Source organism: Euprymna scolopes, chromosome 25 (assembly GCF_053919585.1).
Source record: "Euprymna scolopes isolate OS-2025 chromosome 25, ASM5391958v1, whole genome shotgun sequence".
NCBI lineage: Eukaryota > Metazoa > Mollusca > Cephalopoda > Sepiida > Sepiolidae > Euprymna > Euprymna scolopes.
In genome coordinates this window covers 82,032,850-82,049,731 of record NC_136506.1, presented here as the reverse complement: position 1 = coordinate 82,049,731, position 16,882 = coordinate 82,032,850, and the positions used below count along the sequence as shown (strand labels likewise).

At 31.6% G+C, this 16,882-nt stretch overlaps 1 protein-coding gene across 7 annotated transcripts in view; it reads right to left on the bottom strand.

The window, feature by feature from the left end:
- Nucleotides 1-16,882, bottom strand: part of LOC145247464 (intersectin-1-like) — a 334,749-nt gene that overhangs the window by 28,643 nt on the left and 289,224 nt on the right. For all 7 annotated transcript variants that reach the window (XM_080109259.1, XM_080109257.1, XM_080109253.1 and 4 more), the window contains 3 exons: nt 10,634-10,774; nt 10,011-10,138; nt 2,316-2,398 (listed from right to left, as the gene is read on the bottom strand). In XM_080109259.1, the coding sequence (XP_079965385.1) occupies nt 2,316-2,398; nt 10,011-10,138; nt 10,634-10,774 (352 nt within the window). The remainder of the gene's footprint in view (nt 1-2,315; nt 2,399-10,010; nt 10,139-10,633; nt 10,775-16,882) is intronic.

Genomic DNA, 16,882 nt, shown 5'->3' with positions numbered 1-16,882 from the left:
ATCCATTCATTACTGAGGAAGAATGCAGGGCATTTGAAATATTGAATTATAATAATAAAAAATATAAAAAATGACATTTTATGCTTCAAACACAAACTCATCAAATATCAAAATATATATTTTATATATGTGCACGTAAGCGGCTGTATTCTGGATTAAAACTGCTGGACAATAATAGACGTTCTTGTAACATACTAACTTGGTCCAAACATCAAATTGTTTTTATGATGTTTGTGTAAGCGAACACTTAATTCTAGATGAGTACGAGGCGCCTTAAATAAGTTTCCAGACTTTTTTTGTACAAACATTTAAAATTGTCGTAGACTCTTGAAAATTAAGTATATTACTGCTATACACTTTTTTTAGATGACTGACCAATTTTTATGATTTCAGGTTCAAATGAACAGCTACAACAGAAATTAGAATACACCCTACTAAAGCCTGATTGTCACAGCTGGTGAATTTCAAAAATGCAATCTGGACATGATGACACTTTAGAAGAACGATATATAATAAATTTCTGTTTTAAACTTGCAAAAAATGCTACAGAAATGTTTGGAATGCTTCAGACTGATTTTGGACCATCTTGCATGAATCAGGCATCAGTTTCTGAGAAGCATAAGAGATTCAAAGAAGTCAGGGAATCTGTGAGGTATGATTAGAGGTGTGGGAGGAGTAAGGAAGTCAGAACACCAGAGTTGATTGGCCAAATAAAGAATTTCATGGATAAGGATCGTCATGTGTCTAGAGAGACAATAAGTGCACAGTTTGATGTCAGTGTGGAAACTTTACACACAAATCATTTGTTAAGAATTGAAGATGCAGAAGATTTGCGTGAATGCACCAGTCCACAACTCCATCCTTGTCACAGACTATTTGAGCAAGATGGGCATCAAGGCAGTTCCTCACCCTCCCTATAGTCCAAACCTTGCTCCCTGTGACTTTTGGTTATTCCCTAAGCTCAAGAAAAACCTTAGAAGCTGTCATTAGGAGACAATTTAGGAAATGAAAGAGGCTGTGACGAGGGTCATGGACAAGCTCACACGAGGACTTCCATGGGTCTTTCCAGAATTATTTGCAAGGAACTGAAGATGCAGAAACGTTGCACCAATGCACCAGTACACAACTCCATCCTTGTTATAGACTATTTGGCCAAGATGGGCACCAAGAGTTTCACATATCAATAAAATCAATAAAAATGCCCTTACGAAAAAAGTCTGGAAACTTACTGAAGCCATCTCGTAATTATGATCACATTAGAGAGAAATGTGGGTTCCTCTACAGAATTTCCCCTTAATTAAAAAAAAAAGAAAAATCTTATTATTATAAAAAAATCTTATAATTATGATCACATGATCATGAGAAATGTGGGTTCTTCTTCAGAATTTCCCCTTAATTAAAAAAAAAAAGAAAAATCTTTATGATGTATGTATTTGTGATGAAACAAACATATCAAGCACTTTTAATTTAAAAAAAAAAAAAAAACATTCAAATGTTATGAGTAACAGAACAGCCGCGGTCTTGCCACCATTTTGAACACAATCTAAAAAAACAAAAACAAAATAAAAAAGGGAGATAACTCAATAATTCAAAACTGGTGAGATTTATGTTGTAATGCCTTCAAACTCCCATTAATCGCTTAAAAAATTATTTTCTTTATAAAACTAAAACTACCTGATCAATTTATATGATTTTTGGAGTACAATATTTTCATTATAACATGGGTACATATATCATACAGATATTTCTTTATTTTTGTTTTTACTATAAGAATAATTCTGGACAAGAATTGAAATGTAGATGCTTCTATATGATAACAAAAAAATATTGAATTTTAAGTAAAACAAATGGTACATATGTGATTGTCATGTCGAAAATAGTAACATAACCAAAAATTACAGAAAACGATTAGGTAGAAAAATAATTATTAATGAAATACAATTTTTGATAAAGTTTAGATGAGGAATAAAATTTTCCCCACATTTTATATTACGTTCATCACGTGACATAAGCAACAGAAATTAATTATCTCCCCTGTCAACTTATCTCTTTTTTTACTAAGCATAACATATTGATTTGCTTCATTTCATGAATTTCTTTTTTCACTAATAATTATTTTTCTACCTTATCGTTTTTCATAATTTTTGGATATGTTACTATGTGCGACCTGATAATGACATAGGTACCACTTGCTTCCCTTGAAATTAATTTTTTTTTTTTTTGTTATTATAATATAGGAGCGCTGAAATGTGAAAGGGAGATCTCTCTTAAGTATTAAAGATACCAGCATAATATGCAAATAAAGTTGGACTTACATAAGTGTGCTTTTTCTTTCTTTTTCCTCTCCACTTCCAAATAATTACGAGATGCTTTTTCAATATGTTTTACCCACGTGTCTCTACAAATCAAAAGAGATAAATAATTTTTTGATTATATATAAAAAAACAAAGGTTTTATAAATTACAAGTAGGCGGCCAGGCTTTGCGCAATCGTAAAATATGCTTAAATATAAGATTTTGATTAATGCAGATTTTGTACTTATTATATAAATGCAAGTTTGTGTTTGTGTGTGTGCGTGTTTTTTGCATGCTGTGGTCTGTAGGTTCAAATTCCGCACATAGATTTCTGAATATTTTTTCATTAACTGCAAAGAATTTTATAAGACTTGAAAATTTACATGTTTTTTTTTTTTTGCGCATGACATGGTCTATAGGTTCAAATTCCGCACATAGATTTCTGAATTTTTTTCATTAACTGCAAAGAATTTTATAAGACTTGAAAATTTACATGTTTTTTTTTTTTTGCGCATGACATGGTCTATAGGTTCAAATTCCGCACATAGATTTCTGAATTTTTTTCATTAACTGCAAAGAATTTTATAAGACTTGAAAATTTACATGTTTTTTTTTTTTTGCGCATGACATGGTCTATAGGTTCAAATTCCGCACATAGATTTCTGAATTTTTTTCATTAACTGCAAAGAATTTTATAAGACTTGAAAATTTACATGTTTTTTTTTTTTTTTGCGCATGACATGGTCTATAGGTTCAAATTCCGCACATAGATTTCTGAATTTTTTTCATTAACTGCAAAGAATTTTATAAGACTTGAAAATTTACATGTTTTTTTTTTGTTTTTTTGTTTTTTGCATGACATGGTCTGCAGGTTCAAAACCTGCATGTAAATTGTTTAATGTTTTTTTTCATTAACTGGAAGCAAGTTTACATGAAATAATTTTATAAAAGAAACACTAGGTTCTCTTTTTTTTTTCATTTTTCTTAAACTTTTTCTTCTAGGGGATGGGACATCCAACCAGATGTCTGACATTTACCCCTATTTTAGTGAGTCCAACCAAGAGATCTTTTCAGGATTCTAGCCGTCCCTTTCAGTGCAATCGTTTGTATTTCACTTGCACTTGGTTCACCGGGTATGCTTGCTATGTACTTTTTAAAGTTCTTTTTCATAAGCCCAGTTGCTCCTATTATGACTGGTATAATTGAAACGTCTTTTAATTTCCAATTTCGTTTCATATCATACATAAGTCCTTGATACTTTGTTATCTTTTCCCTCTCAGCTCTGTTAAGCCCTGTATCATTGGGTACACTGACCTCTATTACGGTCGCTTTTTTGTTTGAGAATAACATATATTTTGGACTAAGTTATTGCATGGAGACATGTGAAGCTTCCTCCTGGGCGATTTCAAGGATTTCGATGACAATAAAAATATAGGAGTGTGAAATATTCGTTGATCATCATTCAATCTGGGGCAACGTCGGGTCTCCCTGCTAGTTATATTACAATGGCCCCAATATATAGTCATGATTTAGAAAGTTAAAAAAAGAAAAAAAAATGCCTGGTGTGCCACCACAGAGAATTAACACCAAATCGTTTAACTTATGACGTACTTTTTCCTTTGATGTTAATGCCTATCAACTGCCTGTGGCGCAGTTGATAGAGACGTTGAATCTCTACGGTTCCAGATGGACATTGTCTGAAGATAGCGGTTTCAATCCTACCCAAAGCGTGCCAGAGGTTTACTTGGCCAAAAACGTGGTGAGACGACAACAACTAAGAATGCAGTTAGGAGATTCGAAGTTCCTATTCATCGTGGTTACCACCTGACAAAGTCCAGAGGAATAGTTAGCCGAAACGTTGTGAAAAACAACAACCAATAAAGATGAAAACAGCAAATAATAAAGATGAGAATAATAGTCAAAATAAAAATCAATTATTCCTCTGAAGACATATTTTCTGCAAAGCTAAAAATTAAAACATGAATGAATAGTTATTACGTTACGCATGTATTTTCATAATGCCGTCATTCGACGTTCACCTGACGAAGTCCACTTTTTTTAATTTTCACACCTTTGCACTGATTTTCACCGGCTAAAACCCAAATATAAACTTTCGCATATAAATTAAGACAGAGGAATTTGGCAGGCAATTTTTTTTTCAAACAAATATATATGCATAAATAAATATATATGTGCCTAAACAAATATATATATATGCATAAACAAATACATATACGCATGAATAAATATATATATACGCATAAATATATATATGCATAAAAAATATATATACGCATAAATATGTATACACATAAATAAATGTATATATGTATAAATAAATATATATATGCATAAATAAATATATATATACGCATAACTAAATATATATATGCATAAATAAATATATATATATGCATAAATAAATATATATATGCATAAATAAATATATATATGCATAAATATATATACGCATAAATAAATATATATATGCATAAATAAATATATATGCATAAATAAATATATATGCATAAATAAATATATATATGCATGAATAATATATATATATGCATAAATAAATATATATATGCATGAATAATATATATATATGCATAAATAAATATATATATACATAAATATATATACGCATAAATAAATATATATATGAATAAATAAATATATATATACACATAAATAAATATATATGCATAAATATATATACGCATAAATAAATATATATGCATAAATAAATATATATATGCATAAATAAATATATATATGCATGAATAAATATATATATGCATAAAGAAATATATATACGCATAAAGAAATATATATACGCATAAAGAAATATATATATCCATAAATAAATATATATATGCATAAATAAATATATATATATGCATAAATAAATATATATATGCATAAATAAATATATATATATGCATAAATAAATATATATATGCATAAAGAAATATATATACGCATAAAGAAATATATATTTGTATAAAGAAATATATATACGCATAAAGAAATATATATACGCATAAAAATATATATACACATATAAAAAAATATATAGACATAAACAAATATGTTTTTTTGATTATGCATAAATAAATATATATACGGATAAATAAATATATATTATGCATAAATAAATATATATACACATAAATAAATATATATACACATAAATAAATATATATGTGCATAATATATTAATGCATAAACATATATATAGTAGTAAATTATAAAATATATATGGCGATTAAGCCTGAAGAATCCTAGAGTGGATGAAACGTGGAATATTCAGTGTAGCTTAATCGCCATATATATTTTATAACTTACTAACTAGCTCTACCTATGTATTGAGCACTGTTGAAGTAAATAGTTAAAGTTTACGCATAAATTTATACTTTTGTATATTAATTTCATGTGATTAAATGAAGTAGTTATAAATAAATATATATAGAGAGAGAGAGGTTTGTGTTCACTATAAACTTTTTATGCAAATATTATGCACGTATAAATCATGTAGAATATCTGCATGAATATAATTACACGTAATAGTTAACTAAAGATGATTATCCCATAAGAAAACCGAAAAACTAAAAGGGAATTAATTTAATTAAATATTTAAAAGAATATGCAAATTAGCTAGATCTTTTGCAGATGAATGCAATTCCCTGACTGATATATAAAAAAGTTGCATTTTCTTTTTAAATAGAGAAAAAGGGGTTTTAATATGAATATCAATACACAAAAAACAAGTGAAGCATGCATGGTCCCCCGTGAGTGCACAGTGAACAAAGCATAAAAAGAAAATGACTAAGTTCAGTAAACCCCCCCCCCATTTAGCTCCAAAAGTCCCCAGGGGACGTCAAATCCTGGTGAAAATAAACAAACGGTACAGCTTTAAACCATAACATATGTAAATTTGAGTTCTGCACCATGCAAAAAAAGAAATGAACAAGTCCATCATTTGCTCCCTCCCACCCAACTCCATTTAACCCCAAAAGTCCCCAAGGCCTTAACATATTTAAATTTGAGTTCAGCACCATGCAGAACTGCTAAATAGACATACACAGAAAATTTTGGACAAATATGGTAAAATAGTCCAAAAAAATGAGCCCCTAAAGCACACCCAAGAGTTATCGCGAAGTATAGACAAACAAAATTATATAGAAATCAGTTAGTTACAACTTTTCAGAAAGTTTTATAAAAATCCAAGGCATCAATTTTTTTTACTAAGCACAAAAGTGTCAATTTTAGCCATTTTAACCCGAAAGGCACCCCTACAGGGGCAACTGGAGTTTTCCCAGAAAATCTGTTCAGTTACTTTTTACTCATATCATGTTTAATGTTTGTGCAAAATTTCAAAAAATTCCAAGGCGTAGTTATTGAGATAAGTGCAGACAGACGAACGGACGAGCAGACAAGGGTGAATTTACAGGTCCACCCTCCTTTTGTCGGGGAAGGGGGGGGGACCAAAAAAAAAACTAATTCATAGGAGTATAGATATGTATTATTTAGACTATTTTCATCTTGTTTCTGAAGATGAGGATGGATATAATTTGTATCGTTCGGATTATTCGGACTACTGTTCTCATCCTGAGTGTTTGTTTCACAATGTTTCAGCTACTGTAATCACTGACCTTCTTCAGGTATATCTTGTCGAACTAGGAAATCTCTGTCAAACTCTGGAATTTGCATGGAATTTTAAATGGAATTCTTGCGTAAGGACGCATAGTGTAATGGATAGAGTACTTGTTAACATTCTGTTATAAGTGATATTCTTCAGGAGGTTGAAGGTTCAATCCTCAGTGTGAATTATACTCAGAATATAATTGTGAATTACTTGGGACTTCTGTCCAATCATGTCTTTTATTTATTTATTTTTTTTTTTACAAAGGAGTCAACACTTATCTAGGCCCGAAGGCCACTCGAGAATAAGGGTTAATGAATGTAAGATGATAGCTTAGTAATCATTAATGATGTAGATTGGGTAGAATATGGATTATTTAAGAGGAGGGCTCAACAAGAACTTGTTTACATTGGACTTGAAGGCTACCATATTGTAATCGTCCGGGAAGCAGGCCAATGGAACAGTTGTCTGACGGAGCGAGAACAAGCTACCCCCATGGATTAAATGTGGTTCTGTTAGAAATTCCATGCAGATTCCCGAGTTCAACAAAAAAATTCTTTGACGAAGGTAAGAAGGTTGAAGGTTACATCGGCCGAAATGTTGTGAAAATAACACTCCAGATGAGAACAATAGCTTGAATAATCCCAATGATTAATTTTCTCATCTTGGTTGCTATTTTTTTTTTATTGTTTTTTTTTGTTTTTTTTTTTTACAATATTTCAGCCAATAAAACCTTCGACCTTCTTCAAGTGCATTTTTGGAACTTAATATTTTTATCAAGCTCAAATATCCACGCAAAACATCAAACTGAATTCCTTATTTGGTCCAAAGAGCAGACTGTTCTCATTCTGTCAGCCATGAGAATAATCACCTCTCTGTCAACGAAATGAGAGGGGATATGTTTGAAGTTCTGTATAGGTCTCCAAGTTTGATAGAAATATTTCCAAGTTAAAAAAAGAATATGCATCTGAAGTATGGTAACAATTAAATTGGTCAAAATGTGGAAAACGAATAAATAAATAAATAAATAAACAAGCAAATAAATAAACAAACAAACAAACAAACAAAATAAATACACAAACAAACAAACAAATAAATAAGCAAACAAACAAATAAATAAGCAAATAAACAAATAAGTAAACAAATAAACAAATAAGTAAACAAATAAACAAACAAATAAATAAATAAACAAATAAATAAATGAATAAACAAATAAATAAATATGACACTCAAAATGAGAATAGTAGTCATAATAATCCAAACTATCATTTTTTTTATCTAAAAAATCGTAAAACATAAAAAGGACTAAAACAAAAAGTTTTTTGTCAATAAAAACAATACATAATTACATTCATCATAGTTACTTACTCTCTAATGCAAATTCTAAACAACATTTTTTCTGACATTTCTGAATTTTTAAGATGAGGATTGGTTATTTGTATTATTTGGATTCATTGGACAATTGAAACGTGAAAATCACACTCAATATGAGAACACTAGTCCAATGAATTCAAATTATACAAACATTTTTTCTGTTTGTTAGAAATCTTCATATTAATTATAGAGCAGTACAAGCCAGGAAATTGACATATCCAGGTACTGTACTAACACCACTGAAGGTGGAGGTATAAACTAATAACAATCTATCTATATATCTATAAAAGTGAAATTGTCTGCCTGTGTGTGTGTACATTTCTCTACCAAACTACTCTGTCAATTTTCAGTCTACAGACAGAGATTTGATATAAGGGGTATTGAGATTTGGGAAAATGTTATAAAATCAGTTTTGGCCAGAAATTGATTGGACTTTTGAAAACTTTACCAACCTCCTCCGTCAATTTTGGGTCTAAACACTTGAAATTTTAGATGTAGGTTACTTGGACATGAATCAAACTTTTTAATTTGATTTCAGTGCAAAACGATACATGTTAAGGGGTCAAAATTGGAGTCAAAGTTAAAAAAAATTTAACTCTGTGGTCTCTACCAAATTACTCAGCCAATTTTTGGTCTAAGCATTTGAAATTTTACATAAAGTGTATTCAGACATAGAGCAATTTGGCTGCCAAGGAGTCAAAGTTCAAAAGATTTGACCTTTGCGGTCTCTAGCAAACTATTCAGCCAATTTTGGGTCTAAACATTTGAAATTTTACATAACGTGTATTCAGACATAGAGCAAGCTTTTTAATTCGCTTTTGGCCAAAAATTTGGCTGCCAATAGCAAACTATTCAGCCAATTTTGGGTCTAAACATTTGAAATTTTACATAAAGGGTATTCAGACATGACAAGCAAGCTTTCTAATCAGTTTTTGGGCGAAAATTTGGCTGTCGAGAGGTCACAGTTGAAAGAGTTGACCTTTGCAGACTACCAAACTCCTCCACCAATTTTGGGTCTAAACACTTGAAATTTTAGATGTAGGTTACCTGGACATGAGTCAAAATTTTTTATATATATATATATATACATATGCACATAAAGTTATGAACAGTACATAGGGCCCGGGCAAAGCCAGGCTGAACTGCTAGTATATCTATAAAATTGAGAATGTTTGTGTCTGTGAGGACACTTCTCAACCTATATACTCAATTAATCTACAGACTTGAAATTTAATTGGTTTTCATCTGGAAAAAAGGGGCTGCTAAGGGGTGAAAATTGAAAAATTGGTATGTGGGAGGGGTGTCATCTGATTTTTATCTGTTTACTAAGTGTTTCACAAATGCGCATGTGTGAATCTTCCTGATCACAGAATCCTTACATTAAGAATAAGTATTTTGAAAACACTTTTTAAAGATTGTGTCAAGCTGGCCTAATGGTTATCATACTCTACTCACTGTTTATAGGTTTTGATTTCGATTTTAGCTCAAGCATTTTTTTTTTTTTGTCACAAGAAGTGAACTGTTTAGAAAAAATATAATCCTTGCATTACATGTCTCAGTTTCTACATGAATTAAAATATAACATTTGCGCATTTTTATGACTGGGCAATGTTGGACTACCTGCTAGTAATAATTTGCACGGTGTATACAAACATTGCATTATAAATTAGTTACAAAGTTAAAAGGCACGCACTTACCTTTCAGCAGAATTAATGGCTTTCAAATTGTAAGTTCTGTCAATATGACATAATTGAAATTGGCATGAGGAGTCGCTGTCTCCATCCGTTGGGCTCGTCTTTACCATAATTTCATTCAGCACAATTGGCTGAAATAACAAGAGTGACGTAATTAAAAATACTTACAAACATATGCGATCTCATGGTGCAAGTATTGAATAGGCTTAATCAACAGCAAATTGCCATGGGAGAGAAATGAAAATTCTGGGCATATGATATTGAAGTATCTTTGACAGAATTTCCAAAATATTTCTCTACTCCAAATTAAAGATATCTGTACTTCACTGTTTTCAGAGGCACTAAAGAATAAGGGTTAATGAGTGTTAGGTAGATGGTGAATCAAGGCCATGATGATCAGTAATGGTGGAACTCAAGTAGAGTTAAATTATATAAGAGGACGGCTCAACAAGAACGTATTTACATTAGAATTGAAAACGACCATGTTACAGTTTGCTGAGAAGCAGCCCCATAATATAGTGTCCTACAAAACGGACAGTTCTAGAAAAGAAACTTTGCTCATAGAATTTTGGTTTAGTTTTAAGCACAAATAGAAAGTGAGGGAAATTGTTGACGATTGTACTTACTGTTTTGTACATGCGGTACTGTGATTTAGATTTACAATCGATTACAAATGAGGATCGCATTGAACCTTGTTGCCGCGTGCATTGAGACAACAAAAGGACATCGTTAAAGAGAAACCCAACAAGTTCTTTGTTGCTCTTTGTCTGAAATGAAAGGAAAATCAAAAATTAGAAAGAAAATTTAAACCCTCTTATTAGAGCATCTGGTAGTGTGTAAGTACAGTGACTTAAAAGAAAATAGTAGTTTATAGGCCTACAAAGAAAATGGTGGTTTATAAGCCTCCAAAGAATATTTATAGCCCTCCAAAGAAAATGATAGTTTATAGGCCCATAAAGAAAATTGTAGTTTATAAGCCTACAAAGAAAATGATAGTTTATAGGCATACAATGAAAATGGTGGTTTATAGGCCTATAATGAAAATGGTGGTTTATAAGCCTCCAAAGAATATTTATAGCCCTCCAAAGAAAATGATAGTTTATAGGCCTACAAAGAAAATTGTAGTTTATAAGTCTACAAAGAAAATGATAGTTCATAGGCATACAATGAAAATGGTGGTTTATAGGCCTACAATGAAGATGGTGGTTTATAAGCCTCAAAAAAAAAATTTATAGGACTACAAAGAAAATGATAGTTTATAAGCCTCCAAAGAAAATTTATAGGCCTACAAAGAAAATGGTAGTTTATAGGCCTACAGAGAAAATGATAGTTTATAGGCCTACAAAGATAATGGCAGCTGAGTTCTTAGCATGTGTCCAACAAGTCTTGTGAATAGTGTTTTATGAAAATGATTTTATACGAACTGAAGAAATCACAATATTCCAACAATTCCAATTTGTCATTAAACCGTCTGACAATTTCGAAATGGTTTAATGAATTGTCAAGCAATATTATAGAAGAGCAAATCTTGAACAAAGCAAACCTTATCAAGATGGAAAACACTATTAAGAGTAGCAAACAATAACATGAAATGAAAGACAAGGAATAAAAGTAATATATAACTTTATTATATCAGCAGAACAATAAGAAAAAGTTCAGGCAAAATTAAGAAAAAACCTCTTTAGACCATGGTATTACAAAGCTAAATGCTTCTCATCAGAAGAGGAGAAGAGCCAAAATTATACAAAATGCAAATATAAGAAAAGCTGGCTTAAAGACATTTGGATATGAAATGAGAATGAAAGCATTGGATAAAATGGTAAAAAGTAATTAAAAGTAGATGCAACATATATGGGTAAATCGGAAGGCTATATATATATATTATAGGACACTATGAAGTAATCAAAGTCATTAAATAAAAGCCAATATTAAAAGAAGAAAGGAAAAAAATAGAGAACATAGAAGAGAAAATGGAGAAAGAAGGGGAGGAGATGAAAACAATAAATAGGGGAAACGAAAATACATGTATAAATCGATAAAAATAAAATCTTAAAGTGAAGAAAATAGGATTCAAATAAAGTATTCAAAATAATTTCGAAAATATAAGATAGGATATAAAACAAAATTAAAATTAAATGATACAAGTTCCAGTAAAGTCTTTAGTTTAGGACTCTGGAAAGCAAAGGATATAATGAAGCATGCATGGTCCACCGTGAGTGCACAGTGAACGAGGCATTAAAAAAATGACTAAGTTCAGCATTTCCCCCTCCCCTCCCATTTATCCCCAAAAGGCCCCTAGGGGGCACGCTAAATCTGGATGAAAATGAACAAACAGTGCAGTTTTAGGCCTTAACATATGTAAATTTGAGTTCTGCATCATGCGAAAAAAGAAATGAACAAGTCCATCACTTGCCATCACCACCTCCATTTTGCCCCAAAAGTCCCCAAGGCCTTAACATATTTACATTTAAGTTCAGCACCATGCAAAACTGCTAAATAAACATACACAAAAAATTTTGGACAAATATGGTAAAATAGTCCAAAAAATGGAGTGTTTTTATTAGCCCTAAAAGAACCCCTGGGGCACACCCAAGAGTTATCGTGAAGCATAGACAAACAAAATTATACAGAAATCAGTGAGTTACAACTTTTCAGAAAGTTTTATAAAAATTCAAGGCATAAATTGTTTTTAATAAGCACAAAAGTGTCAATTTTAGCCTTTTATACCCGAAAGACGCCCCTAGGAGGCAATAGAGTTTTCCCGGAAAATCTGTTCTGTTACTTTTTTACTCATATCATGTTTAATGTTTGTGCAAAATTTAAAAATATTCCAAGGCATAATTATTGAGAAAAGTGCGGACAGACGAATGAACAAATGTACAAGGGTTAATTTACAGGTCCACTCTTCTTTTTTTGGGGGACCAACAACTGTTTACAAATCCAACAATGTAAAAAAGAAAATTGTGAAGCAAGTATTTGTAGAGTATAGCAAATCCTTATATTCACGTGAATTGATGTGAAAATAGAAAGATCGAGGTAGGAATTCTCGAAACTGGAAGGTAATTATTGGAATTCAAAGAATTGGTAGGTTTCAATCAATAAAGCTTAATGGGGGAGGGGGTATATAATACTATATATTTTACTATACTATATTTTTACTGTTAAGGTTAGTATTTGGTAATTCAGTCACTGTAAATGAGTAAACGATGCCAAGGTGCCTACAATTATTATTAAGAGGCAATTAGTAGGGACCTAGCTGTTGCAATTTGAGGTATTAATATTTTGTGGATTAGTCTTTTGGACCTGAAAACTTTTCTCTTATTAGAGTTTATTATGGTTTGTGCCAGATTCAGCATGGAAGAAAAAGAAATTTTGACTATATTTTTATTTAGTACAGAATGGGGGTATTTAAAAGAATTCTCTAAAATTTTAAAGAATTCTTTCAGGATGTTAATTTTTAAGTTATTATTATTATTATTATTATTATTATTATTAAAAACTGATTTATTGTTATTTATATTATTTCTAAAATTAATCGAAGGTTTCTACTGTTTATTGTTTTGATCATTGGCATCAGTAGCTCAGTTCTTCATATTAATTTTATTAATTGCCGAGTTATAAATTACAAGGCCCATATATGATTTAGGGTTGTAGGAGTTATTATTAAAATATGAGATTCTTTGGGAGTATCCTGAGTTAAATCGGGCTTTGTTATAAAATTGGAAGTTTTGTTTAATTATATCCTCATTAGCTGAAAGCTTAGATATTCTATTTGATACAGTGGGGATGATTGATTTAATAATAGATTTAGGGTGATTTATGGAGAATTTATGGACATAAAAAAAGGATAAATTTGGTTTATGGTGGGGGCTAAAATGCTCAGAATTAAGGTCTAGTAACACATTAAGAAAGTTGGAGGTGTTTTTCACGTTATCAAAAGTGATAGCAAATATGAATTTTCGAATGTCCTTTACATTACTATTATAAAGTTTGTGGCACTATTTCTCAGTGCTATGGTTGTTAATACACTCTTCAGCATGGCCGGGTTGTGATTTGGCCATAAGCGCAGAGATACACAGTAATGCAACCCCAGAATTCCCTTTCCTCTATTGGCCTCTTTTTCGTCCGGACAGCATGGGGTAAGCATGTATATTTCTGTCACTTCGTAAACGAGAGGGAGCACCCCGCCCTCCTCTCATCATTAGTTAGGTTAGTTAGTTTGATTTTGAAGATTATCAATTGTAAATTGCCTTAATGTATACATTGTATACATTTTGTAGAATAAATAGTTAATCACATTTCTCAAATATTACGATTGTGTCGTGTTGTGTGTTTTCTTGTGTCTGCCAGAAATGTCTCCATTAAACAACGAAGCAGTCCGGAAGACGATGAAGGAAGATTCCAATCAGAATGCCACCAGGGTGAAGAGGTCATCTTGAGAGAATGAAGGAGCCACACCCACATCCAACATCTCAGGTATGTTTTCTTTTCGATACACAGACCCTAATGACTGGCCCATCTTCACGGAACCGTTTTTAAAACATTTAGTATAACATGTCATATGCCAGTGACCAGCTGATCGTGTTATAAATCTATTTCTAGCTCTAGTAACAAAAAGCATGTTATTTCTATATAGGTACCCTTTTCAATCTTTTCCTCTGAATCTATATTCAAGTTCATCTATACATATAAAAGTGAAAATGTATGTATGTATGTATGTATGTACGCTTTTCCACGATGTCCACAAAAGGCTTCTTTCAAAGAAGCGCTTGCTCGGTTCACAACTTCTTAAAACTTTTTATATCATCTATAAATTGTAATATCTCAGAGTTACCCACAGAGCTCGCCTGTCTATTTAATTTTATTGACTTTCAAACGTTAATTATTCGACATTTCCCGCATCGGCACGCGTTACATTTGGTTTTCAGTATAAAAAAGCGAAACTCAACTCTAATCACAGGCCGAAAGCCAGTTGTCTCAAGAGAGCTAAGTAACGTTTGTTCAATGTCGACTTCGTCATATCAGACGGTAGCTTTCATTTCGCTCCTCCTAATAAACAGGGAGCGGGTTTTTAAAAACAAACAAACCGATCTATTAACCTCATTCAAAACTGTCCCGCACAAAATGCTAACTGCTGAATACCTATCACCGTCACGTCAATCAAAAACACGCACCTGTTTTTTTTTTAAACACTTTACTATTTTCCAACTGCGCGTCGTGAAGGCTTTGTTTTTTTTTCACAGGCACCTGTTTTTTTTTTTCACATTTTCGGGTTTTTTTCACATACCCCGAAAAACACCCGGGAAACGCCGGGTACCCCTCGCTAGTCTATACATATAAAAGCGAAAATGTATGTGTGTATGTATGTTTGTGTGTCTGCTAAAAACTTTCAACAGACAGAACAAAAATTCACAAGTTTGGTCTCATATGAAAGCTCCATCCTTCGCCCGAAAAATATTGAAAAATTGGCCAAAAATAGTAAATTTTTCACCCTGAAATCAAAACTTTTCTACAGGGGGGGGGTCAACAAAAACCATCCTCTCATGACGAGATCAGTTCTATGCATGCGTCAGACGATGTCATGACCTGATTTAGTTTAAATATTTGAAGAACTAACACAATTTTATGTACGTCGTGTTAGGTTAGTTGATTAGAGCGTTGGTTCATTATCTAAACGTTTTGGGTTCGAATCGTGGTGTGAGATTTTTTTTTTTTCGATTTTTTAAATTTTAATATTAAAACAGTGTTATTTAAGCCATTTTTCACGTAACGTTCGTTTTTCTGTTTTTTTTTTTTACTTCATTTATTCTTAGGTTTTCATTAACACCCCAACCCCCGACCGACCACACACACCCAAAAATACCCAGGTACTCACCGATTTTTTTTAATTTTAATATTGAAACAGGCTTATTTAAGCCATTGTTCATGTGTTTTTTTTAAGCAGTTTTAACGTTCGTTTGTCTGTTTTCTTTTTTGTTTTTGTTTTTTTGATTTTTACATTTACCATCGTTCGTTTGCCTTACGTTAGTTTTTTTGTGTTTTTTTTTCGATGTTTTGATTACCCACCGCCTGGGTACCGTTCCCCCCCCCCCCCCGCTTTATTTTTCAAATAAGTTTTAACGTTCGTTTTTCTGTTTTCATTTTTACTTCGCTTATTCTTAAGTTTTCATTAACACCTTCCACCCCCACCCGATCACACACACCTCTAAACACTCGGACAATGCCGGGTACCCCGCACCCGCTAGTTTAATAGGAAAAGGCTAAATCAGTGATATAAGCAGAGTCGGAAGAACCCATAACAATATCAAAATTATCAGGCACATTTTTCCTCATCCAAAGTTTGTTATCAAAAGTTAGGAGAACTTTTCTGGCAAGTAATATAAGTTCAATTTCCTGGTTGGTAAGAGTTGTTTTCAGCTAAAAATTATTCAGTAGTACTGAAGAAACAGATTGATAGTAGTTATGTCTGGTATAGAGGGGCAAATTAATCTCATTGAAGGGTTATTGAGAAAATTTTCTAAGAGTAAATCTTGGAGTAGCAGGGACTAAAATTTCAGTGTGTGATATATGCCTCTTGTCTGATACACCAAATTTTTATATCCCAATATAAATCCTTACCTTGACAGGATTAAAACCTACCAATTCTGGGAATTCCACTAATTATCTTCCCGTTTCAAAAATTCCTACTCCCCAAACTTTTTACATTGTTAGATTTGTAAACAGTTGCTATATTCTTTGCTTTCCGGAACCCTAAACTAAAACTTCACTGGAACTTCTATAATTTTTTTTTTTTTTTAATATTATTTTATTTTTAAACTTATTTTGAACATCTTTTGGAGCATTTTTCTAATCCAATTTTTCTTCACTTTCGTTTT